Source organism: Lytechinus pictus, chromosome 7 (genome assembly GCF_037042905.1).
Source record: "Lytechinus pictus isolate F3 Inbred chromosome 7, Lp3.0, whole genome shotgun sequence".
Classification (NCBI taxonomy): Eukaryota; Metazoa; Echinodermata; class Echinoidea; order Temnopleuroida; family Toxopneustidae; genus Lytechinus; species Lytechinus pictus.
This window is the reverse complement of record NC_087251.1, coordinates 32,491,911-32,506,968: the sequence shown is the minus strand read 5'-3', so window position 1 is coordinate 32,506,968 and position 15,058 is coordinate 32,491,911. Positions and strand designations below refer to the sequence as shown.

The window sequence follows — 15,058 nt, the reverse complement described above, 5'->3', positions numbered from 1 at the left end:
ATAGTCTCAGGGATCTCAATTTTAAAGCAGCCATAACTTTCTTATTGCTTGTCCGATTTCTTTCAAACTTTCACCATCATTCTGGTTGATTTATTTTTGTCCTTCCAACACAACCTTTTATGACCAAAGCTGAAATCTCCATAGTCTCAGGGATCTCAATTTTAAAGCAGCCATAACTTTCTTATTGCTTGTCCGATTTCTTTCAAACTTTCACCATCATTCTGGTTGATTTATTTTTGTCCTTCCAACACAACCTTTTATGACCAAAGCTGGATTTCCCTTTAAAAAGTTATCACATTTTTATTTATAAGTTTTTAATTTGTGCCGTAATAATATACGAGCAGCTGAATAAAATTTCTTTTCTTTCAGGAACTGATGTGAAATGATTTTGTCTGTCAATACACCGAATGTACAATAAAAACATACTTTTAATAAAATGACATTCCATTGATTTTTTTAAAAATCCTATAGGCCAACACGATGAGCATGAATATGACGTCACTATATCAAACTAAAAGAAATCTCTTGTAAAATCTTCGATTAATTTTCTTCAAACCTTCGCTTGTTTCTGCTGTTTCTAGAGAAGAAAAAGAAATATCAGACAAGTTGATATATAGGTGAGAGCAGTGGCGTACCGTGGGTCACGGCATTGGGGGGCACCAGCAAAAATTATGAGTCACTTATAGAGCGCGCGAAGCGCGCTCAGTTGCTAGGTATACTGACATAATAGGGACATTTAAAGGACAGTGTCATTAAACGGATATGTATCTCACTGATCACATAATGCGAGCGCGAAGCGCGAGCTGAAATTTTTGTCTATATTGACCCCAAACGGACATTTTAAGGACTATATTTTAGGAATGCATTAAGAGTATACATATCTCACCATAGTCAACTAATGCGAGTACAAAGCGCTTGCTGATATTGTTAGAATAATATACATCTAAACACATGAATCACTTGTAGTCATTGTAATCATGATTAACTTACGCATCTCACTAATCAAATATTGCGAGCGCGAAGCGCGAGCTGAATATTTAGGAAAGTCAGACCTGAAGAGGGATATTTCAAGGCTTGTTTGTAGGAATTCACGTAGATCATACGTAGTTCACTAACCAAATGATGCGAGCGCGAAGCACGAGCTGAAATTTTTGTATATATTGACCCAAAAGAGGGATAAGGACTATTTATTTTTTTAAAGGATTCCATTAAGAGTACAGATATCTCACCATAGTCATCTAATGCGAGTGCCAAGCGAATGCTGATTTTGTTAGAATTACATCTAAACACATGAATCACTTTTTGTAGTCATTGTTATCATGATTATCATACGCATCTCAGAAATCAAATATTGCGAGCGCGAAGCGCGAGCTGAAACTTTAGGAAATTCAGACCTGAAGAGGAGCATTCTAAGGCCTGCTTTTAGGAACTCACGAAGACCAAATATGCGTATTTCACTAACCAAATGATGCGAGCGCGAAGCGCAAGCTGAAATTTTTTACATTAAGATCAGAAAAAGGGACATTTTAAGGACTGATTTTAGAAAATTCATGAAGAACAGACATATCTCACCAATCCACGAATGCGAACGTAAGTACGGACAGGAAATGGTTTATATTAAGACCTTAAAATCGGGCAATCACTTTAAGTAGTCATGAAAAAAAAGTATATGTCACTACATAAAACAATAATAATTCGAAGTCTAAGAAAATATATTTGGTGTGTATTGACTTGAAAACGGGAGGTTTTAGTACAAGAAGATTATATATATTGTTAAACAGACAATGCGAGCACCAGGAACAATGAAGACTAGGCCCTGTGCAAATTATGTTTCATAAAGTTATAATTTATTTATGTAATATAACATAAGATAATCATAATATAATATAACATTATAATTAACAATAATTTCTTCTTTCCCACTACGTTTCTTTCCATTTCTCCCTCTTTTTCTCCTTTTCCCCGTTTTTTTTTTTTTTTTTTTTTGGCCAGCCGATTGGGGGGGCACGTGCCCCCCCATGCCCCCCCGTAGTTACGCCACTGGGTGAGAGTTTGAGCAATATCGGACAAACAATAAGAAAGTCATGCATTTTAAAAAGTTGTAAAAATTGGCTGCATAATGTGTTGTAAGGCAAATGGCTAAAATTTCATTTTATTCAAAAGTTTTACTTTAAATTATATTTTTCCTTCATGAGGACATAAAACAATACTACTACCTGGGTTATATATATTTAGATTACTGTCCCAGCTAGGGCAATCAGGAGAAAAATCTCAAATCCCTGATGATTAAGTACATGGCCTATACGGGAAAGTTGTCATTGCCCCTTGTCATTATTTACTTACCCACACTGCAAAAACTCCGGTGTTGATTTAACACCAGCCCGGAATCTATAATTATGTCCACACCAGAGAAGTATTGAAACAACACCAGTTTGGAATCAAACCGATGCTGTTTTAATACTAATTGGTGTTGTATAGGTAACGAAACTGGTGTTGTTTAACACTTCTCTGGTATGGACATATATAGATTCCGGGCTGGTCAGTGTTAAATCAACTTACACATAGTTTTTGCAGTGCAAATACCAATTTGAAATAGTCTTAGAGATCTCGCAGCCATTGCTTGTCCGATTTCTCTCAAACTTACACCATTCTGTCTTATTCATTTTTCTCCGTTCCCTTATAACAACATTTTATGATCAAGGCTGGATTCCTCTTTAATCAAAATAATATGCCTAATGATATAGCGCGAAAAGGCCTATAGGCCTGAAAACTGGATATTTTTTAGCACTTTTGTATGAATAGTATGCAATTGTTAAAAATATATTTATCGGGTAAATATATTTTTAACAATTGATGCGAGCACAAATCACAAGCCGAAATTTTTCATTGAAAAACTGTCATGAAATTCGGATTTTAAGAAGTTTGTTATAAAATTAATCAAAATGCGAGCGCGCAGCACTAGCTGATACGTTTTGGCAACCAGACCTGAAATGGGATATTTTTTTTAAAGAACTTTTTGGAATTCGCGAAGACGATAGGTACGGTACCTGACAGATAAAATAATGCGAGCGCGTAGCGCGAGCTGAAAATGTTGAGACCATAAAACGGATTTTTTTTATAAAGCAATTTTTTTTCAAATCAGTTTGTAAATCAAACAATAATAAAAGCTCGATCGATGTCCGAGTTGAAATATGTTTTGTATATTGACTTAATTTATTAGAAAGTCAAAAAGGGGCCTAAGCTTTCGATCCTAGCAGAATCTTCGTCGGAGGCAAAGATTCTGCTAGGATCGAAAGCTTAGGCCCCTTTTTGACTTTCTAATGTACTCCATTGGCTCTCTTTTATTAGATAAGCAGTTTTCAGCAGCTTCTTTTTGCCATTGACTTAATTTATGTCAGAATCTATCACAAAATTATATTTTTGCATTAATTAAGGATCAAAGTCAAAGATTTTAATTGCTCGCTCCGTTTATTCGAAAGCTATAAAAATTGCCCTACCACATTTTTGCCTCAACCTGTTGCCTCTGGTTGTCTTGCTGAAAAGTGGGAGAAGGGGCCTTTTGCGCTGGAAAAAATGACGGTAAAACCAAAACCAAACAAAACAAATTTAAAAAATAGTAAATAAAACAAAACAATACAAACAACCGAAGACAATACCAGACAAAATAAAACAAAAATGAAACACAAAAACTCTTCAAAAAAAGTGCAATTATGGCAGGCCAGACGCGACGTCTCTGTACGGCTTTCCATAAATAGTCAAAAGTACATGTACCTTAATTTATGAATTTGGATTATCGCTGTGTCTTCGTGGAGATATCTTCTCTTTTTTATACAGTACCGGTATTCGTGTGAAAAAAAATCCCAACTCGAAGTACCATAGAGTCTCAGAGAAACTACATGCAAGCACTTTGTTTAATTGTGGGCATTTCTTAGCGAGATAAGTACTTTGACAGTTTGACTGCACTTATGTGACCTGTCGGCAGTGTCGACTCGAAGGTGGAGCTGCAGTCAGAGCTACGGCTACGCTAATTGTACCGGTACCGTTCCCTATCATCGATCGTGTCGGCGCCGGATCACATGCGGGGCCGGGGGCAAACTCACTACTGCATACTGGCGTTTGTAGCTAGCTCAGACACGGTATACTAAAGGAATCAAGTACAGTAGATCTACGGTAGTGCTGCTTGGCCCTTGGGTGGACTTGACCGTGGATTGAGATTGCTTCAGCTGCACTAGAATCTACTTCATTATTGGTTGCTGAATGATGGCAGAATTCATTGTTAAAGCAAAAGATCGAAAATATGAGGGTTTAGATGGTAAGAACAAAATGGAAATAGAAATATTTTTTTGGCCAATCTGTTCTGTGTTCATGAAACTTGGGTATATTAAGGGGTATAATTACCAGGGTGATCAGACGTCCCATATTTCCCGGGATCGTCCCGTATTTTGCTCCTTTGTCCTGGCGTCCCAACAAACCCTTCATGGGACGCCTATTTGTCCTGTATTTCAGAATATTTAACAAAATATTATTAAGGCCAAGTTAAAAAAGAGAGTAGTTGATCGTCCTCGCGCTCATCTATTTTGGCCGCCACATGAAATTTTTTTAAAATACAAAAATGTCAAAATTTGTACTATTAGAAAATCCGGGTAGAAAATATTCTAATTTCCCTCTAGAATTGTCGGCCTATGCTATGTATGAAACATGGGAATTAATGCTAAATATTTTTTTTTTTAGAAAAGTAATAATTAATATGAAAAAAAAATAATCATCAAGAAATTATTCACATGAGTTTGTGCTATTATGCTGTATAAACAAATTGCAAAGGATTATCAGTATCACAGAGCAGAATAAAATGATGTCACCAAAAGCTCCTTTAGTGTACACACCGTCACACGGCAGCGCTCAACCTGTTTTTCTTACTCAGGCGGGCCTGAAAGGGGTACTCCAGGCTAAAAATATTATGATTTGATTTGATAAAAAAATAAGACAAACAACAATGAAAATTTGATGTAAATCAGACAAGGAATAACAAAGTTACGCCATTTCAAAGATTTGCATTACTTTTGTCAAAAAATTCTATGCATGTCTTCACGAATATTCAATGAGCAAATCAATATGTCATTTACATGTATATTATGATATCCCCACTTGTTCTATTGTATTTTATTAGCTCATCCGGCCCGAGGGGGCCAGATGAGCTTATGCCGTGGCGTGGCGTCCGTCGTCTGTTGTCTGTCGTCCGTCCACAATTTCAAAATGCTTCTTCTTCGCCATTTCAAGTCCGATTTCAATTCTGTTTGCTTTATATGATAGCACTAGGTGGGGATTCAAAACTTCTACACATAATTTTGAAACTCATTAAATATGCTAATTTATGCGCATTTTTCAAAGTTCACAAAAAATGATTTATTTGTTGACCGATTTTGATTTTTTTGCTTCCATCTGGTAGAGCTTCATGAGGTTCACCAAACTTCTACACAGAATTTTGAAATTTTGACTAGAACAATTTTTATGCTAATTTTATGCGAAATTAATTTATGCATATTTTTGAAAATTCACATAAAATGCTTCTTTATTTGTTGACCGATTTTGATTTTTTTCTTCCATCTGGTAGAGCTTCATGAGGTTCACCAAACTTATACACAGAATTTTGAAATTTGAAGTAGAAAATTTTTTATGCTAATTTATGCGAAATTCATAAATCACAGAAAATGCCTCTTCTTTATTTGTTGACTGAATTTCAAAATGCTTCTTCTTCATCATTTAAAGTCATTTAAAATTTCAATTCTGTTTGCTTTATATGATATCATTAGGTGGGGGATTCAAAACTTTTACACATTATTTTGAAACTCATTAAATATGCTAATTTATGTGTATTTTTAAAAATTCACAAAAAATGCTTCTTTAATTTTTGACCGATTTTGATTTTTTTCTTTCATCTGGATGATCTGGTAGAACTTCATGAGGTTCACCAAACTTCTACGCAGAATTTTGAAATTTTCAGTAGAAAATTATTTATGATAATTTATGCAAAATTTATTCATAAATCACAGAAAATGCCTCTTCTTCTTTATTTGTTGATCGATTTTGATTTTTTTTTCTTCCATCTGGTAGAGCTGCATGAGGTTCACCAAACATGTACACAAAATTTTGAAATTTTGTCAGGAAAATTATTTATGCTAATTTACGCAAAATTTATTCATAAATCACAAAAAATGTTTTTTCTCTTTCATTTGTGGATCAATTTCAATTTTGTTTACTTTATATGATAGCTCTAGGTGGTGATACAAAATTTCAACACAGAATTTTGAAACTCATTAAATATGCTAATTCATATATTTTAAAAACTCACAAAAATACTTATTTATTTGTTGATTGATTTTGATTATTTTTGTTCCATCTGAGAGCTACATGAGGTTTACCAAGGTTCTACACAGAGTTTAGAAATTTTGACTAGAAAATTATTTATGCTTAATTTATATGAAATAATTCAAATTTATTCATAGATCACAAAAAATGCTTCTATGTCATTTCTTCATCAATTTCAATTCTATATCCTCAATTTATGTCACTAATATAATTCACTACAGTGTCAACTGGGCTGAAATTAAAATTGTGTTAAATTTTGTTGCAAGATGCCGGATGAGCTCCACATCATTGATGTGCTAGTTATATGAAATTGTGTTAATTCAAATTTTTTCCTCCAAGAATTATACAAATTCGATTGACAACTGATTGAATGCATTAGACATAAGACACTGCTTCAACTTATTTCATTGGAAGGGAGATATATCATACACACATAATTATTATGATTCCATGTATAATAACATAATGAAAGGGAAAATGGGTACATGACATCAACAGTTCACCCTATGAATATTCATTATCATGTGCTTGTAACCTTTTTTTCACAAAGAAGTGGTAAACTTTGAAATTTAATGATTTTATTATTTGTTATTAGATTTTGATGGAATTTTTGGCATGTTGTCCAATGAATTTTACTCATTTAGATATGCCTGTATAATTTATTTTCTGCTCAGAGTACCTGTTTAATTTAAAATGATCTAAAGTAATGTTCAGTCTTAAGCAATTGACCATAGACTAAATAGATTTCCTTTATTCTCCTTCCTAACAGAGAATGAGAAGGGGTGGAAAGGTCCATTTTGTTTCATCCAAGGAGCAGATCCACAGTATGGTATGATAGATGATATGTCAGGAAAGAAACCTATCACATGGCAAGCTGAAATAGAACTCACAAGGAAAGCTATAGCAGCTATCAACAGGATGAAGCCTAAACCCAAGTTCTTTGTGGTCTGTGGGGATTTAATTCATGCTATGCCTGGTAAGCGTCCTATGTTTCCAAGCCCTACATGCATCTACGTTACTGTTTTTCTTTTGTAATCACAGTATAACAGGATTTGCCTATTCATGAATGTAAATAGTTTCTGATTTTTTTACATGAATTCTAAGAATTAGTAGTAACATTATGATTAAATAAAAATAATACATTGTAATCTAATGCTATTTCATGTCAAACTTGTCGCCAACTTAATAACTTTGGTAAAAAAAGTTGTATTAATCTCGTTAATGAAATATTTGAAAATAATTTGCAATATTAAAAGAGGAAAAATGTTATATTTGACTTAAATACTGAGTAAGGAAACAATGTAATTTGAACTCTAATTCTTCAATTTTTCTGGATTTGAATTAAATTATGCCTTTTATACTACTAGGAGATTTTGATCTACTCTGATTATTGACTGAATATAAAAGTTATGGGTGAAGGTGGTAATTGTGATTTTAATGATGCCGATGATGCGGCTTACTATAACTTACGGAAAGTAATGACTAGAACCATAATGAAATACTTAAAGAGTAAAATGTTTAATATTCTGATACTCATCATCAAGGCATATTTTCAGGCATCTGTTTACTTTATATTACAACCTTTATACATTGAAAAGAATAGAATAAATATCCAAAACCTCTGAATACTGTGTATAAAGAGTCAAGAGAGTAATACACGTACTTAATATCATAAAACTAAAGAATGATCAATTTACAATGTAAGTAAAGCCAATAGAAACTTACCCCAATTCAAGGTCAAAAGGAGATCAATTTTATTGAATTTGATATATTGACTGAGTTACCAAACATACATTTTCTTTTTATTGATTAAACGGAAATGATAAAATCACAAGATCATGTTAAATGATTTGTCAATAGGCAATTGAATTAATGTGAGTGCATGTTTAAGATACCATTGATATCCAAAAGCTAGATGGTGCTAATTGTACGCTGCTACGTACATGACCTTGAGGCAAAGAAAAAGTACTCCATCATCCATGGCTTCGTAACATGAAAGTTTGCAATCAATTGCTAAATACCAATGACCAATCAAGATCATCGTTGCATGCGCGGTCTGTTTAAAGTACTGCCCGGGAACCAATCAGTGTGGTTCTTTCATATTTGCAATTCATTGCAAACCTTTGTGTTACGGAGTCCATGACACAACAGTGTATAGGGTCATACCAGCGCATAAGAAACAACATGCAATGCTTCAAAAAGAGGTGTGGAACTTTGTGTACCCTTGACCTTTTGGAGTACCGGTACTTTAAATGACCTCAAAAGAGCATTTTTAGCTCTATCCAGCTGGTATTAATGCAAGATACCTAATTTGTAATTGTACGTTCTTTTTTTTTCTTTGTCAAGAAGCAATATTTTTTTTACAACATGAGATGTACACATGTACTTTGCTCATTTAAAGTCACGTTTATCTTTGATGCCATAAATTATTGGTTAGAATGTTTGTTTTCATGTTACTTGTACAACTTTTTTTTTCATGAAGATAAGTGCCAGTTTCAAAATTAGATCGAACGCAATCCATGAAAAAAAATGACCACCAAATTGTCTGTATGTATTTGAAACATGTGACATGTGCCAAAGGATTCATGAAGAAATTGGGTAACTACTTAGAAAGTAGCAAAATATGCATGGGATTCCAGCTCACTGTTGGGTCTTTTCAACCAAATAATATACTATCCCACATGTAGGGGAAGGCAGGGTAAGTTAAGCATAGGGGCAAGTTGAGCCTCCACCCCCAGGCCAAAAATGAATGAGTCAGACATTGTGATGGTGTCATGTATTGATGACCCATTACATAACCCTTAACCCCACAACATTGTTTTCAACTTTGAAGCAAAAAGTACTTTTTTAGAGGGGAATATTTCAGCCAAAAAAGTAAAAAAGGGACTGAAATATATGTTGATCAGTGCTTTTTCCCCACACACGTCTTTAAATATAATAAAGAAATAAGAACAATATTGTTAGTCCAGGTATGGATTCTCATTCTTGTCATAGTCTTTTACATGATGGATGCATAAGAAATGTGTGGATGTGAAAATATCGCATTAGGTTTGGACTGGGGTAAATTGTGCCAGCCAACATGGGGCAAGTTGAGCCATGGTAATTCTTATGGTAATGTATAAAATATATATAAAAGATATGCAGGCAGAACGGAGCAAGTTCACACGATCGTTCTTTTACTCTTAGAGGATGTTAGTATTTATAGACAATTAGCAAGTGAAAAGACTTTAAATATAAAAATTGACATGCCGGTTCTTCCCCCATACGTTTTTAAATAGTTTTTGTGGCTCAACTTACCCCAGAAGGTGGCACAACTTACCCCAAAGATGGGGCAAGTTGAGCCATTTGACATCGTTTTTTTCAAAGGTCACAATGACTTTCAGTGTGGGAGTAGAAAGTTATATATAGGTGAAAAATATTTCCCAAGAATCAAATTTAAAGGCAAGGTACTTAATACTACAATATTATAAGTCATATCAATTCTAATATGCAAAATGCAAAAAGTGTCACAACTTACCCCGCCTTCCCCTACTTATCTGCGTTGATGATCTTCAATGTGATCATTTTTTAGCTAACATTTCTCGAAGTTTAGTTCATGTAAGTGTACCAGATGTAGATCTGTGTGTATAATGACATTCAGCGACAAATAACCTTAGTTTTACAGATCTACGTTCTCATAATATCGCTGTTTCCCGCAACTGCTTTCATTTATCTTTAAATTCTGTTGGTTTACTTTTGATTGTATTTCAGATGATAATCAGAAAGAAGAACAAGAAGCAGATTTCTTGAAAGAGTTTGCCAAGGTGGATCCAAGTATACCTCTAGTTTGTGTCTGCGGCAATCATGATATAGGCAATACTCCAACAAGGAAATCTATTCAAAACTTCAGGAATAAGTATGATGAAATCTATTATTATTGTTGTTGTTGTTGCTATTAAAATGGTACCGGGTATATACTTCACAATAAATCTTGTCAGTATCAAAATGTAATGCATGCTAATCATGATTGTAGTTTTGAAGAAGGTTGAAGTTACGAAAGCTTATAAAATCTATGATATATATTTTTTGTTCAATTAGCAAGAGCATGTAGGCATATTGCTTTACATCTCAACATCCAAGTGAATCCAGTTGAATTCAAAGTACAGATTCTCCTTTATTCATAACTGTTTCCTTGGCTTGTTCAATTTCAGATTTGGGGATGACTATTTTGGATTTTGGGCTGGAGGTGTGCGTTGCTTGGTGTTGAATTCTCAACTCTATGAAGATGCTAGCAAAGTACAAGAACTGAAGAAAGAGCAAGATGTGTGGCTTGAGGCAGAATTAGATGGTAATGATTTGATTCTCCCTCCTCTGTCTCTCTCTTTCTCTCATCCTGTCTTTCCATCGAATGTGTCTTTGTCTCTTGGTCAAATATGTACAGTGTAACAATCGACACAGATTCTTCAGTGTTAGCAGAATCGGTTGTAATGAGTACAGTTTGCAATAGTTCATTTTTGCACAAAATTGCATTATGAGACTTAATTGTGTATAAAAAGTTGAATAATTTTCTGTAAGTTTGATAGCTTTCCTTGAAGTTTAATTAATTTTTCTTGAAGTTTTGAAGAAAATGGGATACAGATTATTAGACCTGATTCTCTTGGGTTAAGTAACCCTACTTTTGAATTATTTTTAGAATAAAACAAAATTAATAAACCATTGTTTTCAACCTGTCAGTTTTGGCAGTCTGATAAATAACATTTCTCATGTAATATCTATAATATAGAGAGACTTTGTCTTGAACTCAATTTCATAATTTTTTTTATCCATCTCTTACTTTAGCTGCCAAGTCATCTGGGTGTAAGCATCTATTGATCTTCCAGCATATACCATGGTTTCTAAACAAACCAGAAGAAGAGAATGAATACTTCAATATAGATCTTGATATTCGGATGCCAATGTTAGACAAGTTTATTGCAGCAGGTAAGTATGGGACATATCAGTCATTCAGGTAATGTTAAAAAGGGAGAACTGTTTTAGGGGGGGGGGGGAATTAGATGTTCAAGCATCCTTTTTGTTACCTCCCTGTTGAAAGCGTATCTTGGAAGAAACTGTCTGAAGAGTTTCTCAGTAGTAGATTCTTGGAGGTTGTTTTCTGTGTAGTGGTTGAATCAGTCCAGCCACTTTAGTCAGAATGGGTCTTCTTTAGTTTCTGTATTGCAATTGTGATACATATGCTTCAATTCAGGGTTGTATTTCATACAGAATGAAACCTATTTCAGAAATTCACAAGAATAAAATAATAATGGTATATTTACACAGGGAAGCCACTTCTGTTCTGAAAACTGTTCTGCCAGCGGCCCCTGCTATTATTATTATTACCCAGCTAAGCTAGGTTACCTATTTGGTGCACACAGCTTTTTGAGGAATTACTTCCTGCCGGTACCCATTTATCTCACCTTGGTTGAGTGCTGCACACTGTGGATGAATTCCTTGCTGAAGGAAATTATGCCATGGCTGGGATTTGAACCCACAACCCTCTGTTTCAAAGTCCGGAGATTAATCCACTGGGCCATGACGCTCCACCTTCTTTGATACTACCTTCTCTGATATATCTTTTCTCAGGTGTTAACACTATATTCTGCGGCCACTACCATCGGAATGCTGGAGGATCATATAAGGGAATGGAAGAGGTTGTGACATCCGCAATGGGCTGTCCGCTTTCACAGAGCCCTGCTGGCTTTGAAATGGGAAAGCAACCCTCAGGTTTACGGGTGGTCAAAGTTCATGAGAAAAGCATATCACACCAGTACTATGGTATGGATGATATTCCATCTACAGTTGATCTGTAGCATAGGTATCTTGATATACTGTGAAAGAAACTTTTTATTTTCAGGGCTGAGTCATAGAATGTAGCCTTTCCCTGTTCAGATAGCACTTTGATGACGATAATTTGATGATGGGTATCTCAATGTGGAAGACATTCTTTTTAAAAATAAGAAAGTAATTATTTTCATTTACTTAATAAACAGCTTCGAGCCTTTGGTTGAGCCATGAATGTAAGGGTAAAGTATATATCCTCTTCATCTGAAATTATCAGTTCTTATGATGTCTATTATTATGTTTTTGTCAGGGATGCTAGACTATTATGCATGCTTTTTGCTGAAGAATGTTTCTGCAATCTCAACTGAAAGGTAGCGATCACATAGAGATTGCAGGCAGTCTGTGCGACAAGGAGTGTACGAGCCAGAAAATAATTAAATACTGGCAAGTTAATCTTAATATGCTAGATTAAAACTTTGGATTTGCCATTCCATGTTGTGATTAAGCTAAAAAGATTACCAAAAGTCTTAAATGGCTTCAGTTCTGCAGATGATTAATCAGTGTCCTGTAGCACAAAAATTAGCAATTAATCATGTATACGCTTGATATTCACGATTAGCGGTTATTGTACAATGTAGTGAATGCAATCAGACATAGAAAAGTGTTCTGTGATGATTGCTAAGCTTTGTGTTACAGGCCCAGGAGGCCGTTTCATAAAGCTGTTCGTAAGTTAAGAGCGACTTTAAGAACGATTGGTGACCCTCTCTTACGCGCTAAACCATTGCCTATGGTGTATGCCATTTACCAAAAGAAAGGATCACCAGTCGTTCTTAAAGTCGTTCTTATCTTACGAACAGCTTTATGAAACACCCACCTGATCAGTAACATTCCTTTCTGTCTGGATTTGATGTTAGGAACGCATTATTGGTTTTTATTTTTTATTGGGTGAGCTCCCTTCCAACTCCAAGCATGTAGATTTTCTATATGGGGGCTCCTATGGTGGAAGGGCGGGGGGGGGGGTTGATAAAGATGTTTTTTCTGTTCGTCTTATATACATTTTGTCATATTGCATTATATGGAACTTACACTGCCTCCTTTTGACACAGGCAGTAGGATAAACCACCCCTGGCCATTGGTACTTCTCACTGACATATTGTATTTCATTTTATTCAGTCATTGAAGAAGCTCATGAAAGTCGGGGATTATGAAAACAATACTTTTTACATTAGTTTATTAATGGTATGACAGAGTGATTTCTTTATGAAATTTTATGATTAAGTTGTGTCTTCCATGTTACATGTACTATCATGTCTTTATATTATATATAATAAAATGAGAGAAATGAGAAATAATGTATAACTGCATTTTAGTCATTACTTGCTTGAATATATTGAATTGTTATTGAGATCTTTAACATATATATTTCTGTCTTACAAAGAACCTGTTAAATATATGATTGTAATAATTGTTCTTTTGAAAAAAAAAACACTAAAAAAAGGTTATTAATGATTAGAATGTGGTTGTGTATAATAAGGTTGATTACTTAGGCATGTTCGTGTTGGTGAGGGTGGGAGGATGATTATTCCGAATATTTTAAGTGTTTAGATATTCTTCCAAACAGGTCTCAAGCAGTCATACATGTATGATTGTTATATATTTTTTGTGACCACATTCCTACATCAAGATGTATAAAACCATTTCTCATTCACTGGGTATTTCATTGAAGGCTTTTGATATGAGAGAAAGGAATATGTCAATCTTTATCTTGTCCTGTGTCAATTTAGAAAGAGTTAAACAGAGAGAGAGAGTGAGAGAGGAAGAGAGAATACATTTTGGTTATGTTTATATTATACTTTTTGCTGCTACATATTTGATCTCCAGTACAAATATTTGAACTATGCTGTTATATTTATTCCATGGAAATACCTCAAATACGTGTACTATCGTTTAATTTCATGCAGAGGTAATGTGTCTTAGATCACTGAAAAGTAGTTGCAGTTGATATGGTAGAGAAGGAAAATATATTCCTTTGGGTTGGGAGCACGATTTGGGAATATGTGCACTCTCGACTATATGGGTAAAGTTACGAGTATCTTTTTAGTGCTTAATGGCAAATGCAATATCAATGCAACAAAAACTGTCTCGACTTTATGGTGAACCCTGTATATCAACATTTTATTGGCAATAAAAGATACCTGCTAATACCGGCACTTATGGGCGAAAATCTCAGGGGGACAGGGGGGACACGTCCCCCCTAATAAAAATAGTGGGGGGGACACAATATCAAATGTCCCCCCTACTATATTTAGTCTTTATGATTTTGATTTTTTTTTGCTTGTCAAATTTGTCCCATCCCTGGTCACCCCTATCTTTGGGGAGAAATTTCCGCCCTTGCAGCCTCTTTGTTAGATTTAAAGATCTATAAAACCATTGTAATTTATACCTCAAATGAAAGCAATAGAATCATTGGAACCGATATGGCACAATTTGAAGTAAATTGGACTAAAGAGCGCTACATGTTTAATTGTGAAATATGCAAAGAGTAGGCATGTTATGTGTTTGCATTTAAACTGCTGGTTTTTTTTTTTTTACTTGACTTTGGACTACATGTATTTTATTGTAGTATACAAATTCATCTTTCATTTCTGCTTAAAGTATGCATTGTTTTTTAAGTGCCTTGTATTTAAAGGTATAATATATTTTACTTCCATACTACATAGAATTTATTACAGTTCATCTAAGATAAGACAAATTTCTTGGTTATACACTGACCAACAAATAGATGTTTTACTATACAGATATTGCCTACCTAGAGTTTCATCAAAATAACATTTCATTTCCCTGACAGAGTTACATTTTACCAACGGGATATTTTACACAAAGCGCGCAGTGC

At 34.5% G+C, this 15,058-nt stretch overlaps 1 protein-coding gene across 2 annotated transcripts; it reads left to right on the top strand.

The window, feature by feature from the left end:
* Positions 1–3,749: 3,749 nt before the first annotated feature.
* On the top strand, positions 3,750–13,867 carry LOC129264534 (serine/threonine-protein phosphatase CPPED1-like). 2 transcript variants are annotated; one of them, XR_010294186.1, is made up of 7 exons: positions 3,764–4,312; positions 7,136–7,342; positions 10,117–10,261; positions 10,557–10,693; positions 11,185–11,325; positions 11,968–12,870; positions 13,048–13,867. XR_010294186.1 is itself a non-coding variant. In XM_054902416.2 (6 exons), the coding sequence occupies exons 1-6, from the start codon at positions 4,258–4,260 to the stop codon at positions 12,192–12,194; spliced, it is 912 nt and encodes a 303-aa protein (XP_054758391.1). In that variant the 5' UTR covers positions 3,750–4,257; the 3' UTR covers positions 12,195–13,641. The 2 variants fall into 2 exon arrangements, 1 of the variants encoding a protein (XP_054758391.1); XM_054902416.2 differs by having other exon boundaries at positions 3,750–4,312; positions 11,968–13,641.
* The last annotated feature ends 1,191 nt before the right edge of the window (positions 13,868–15,058 follow it).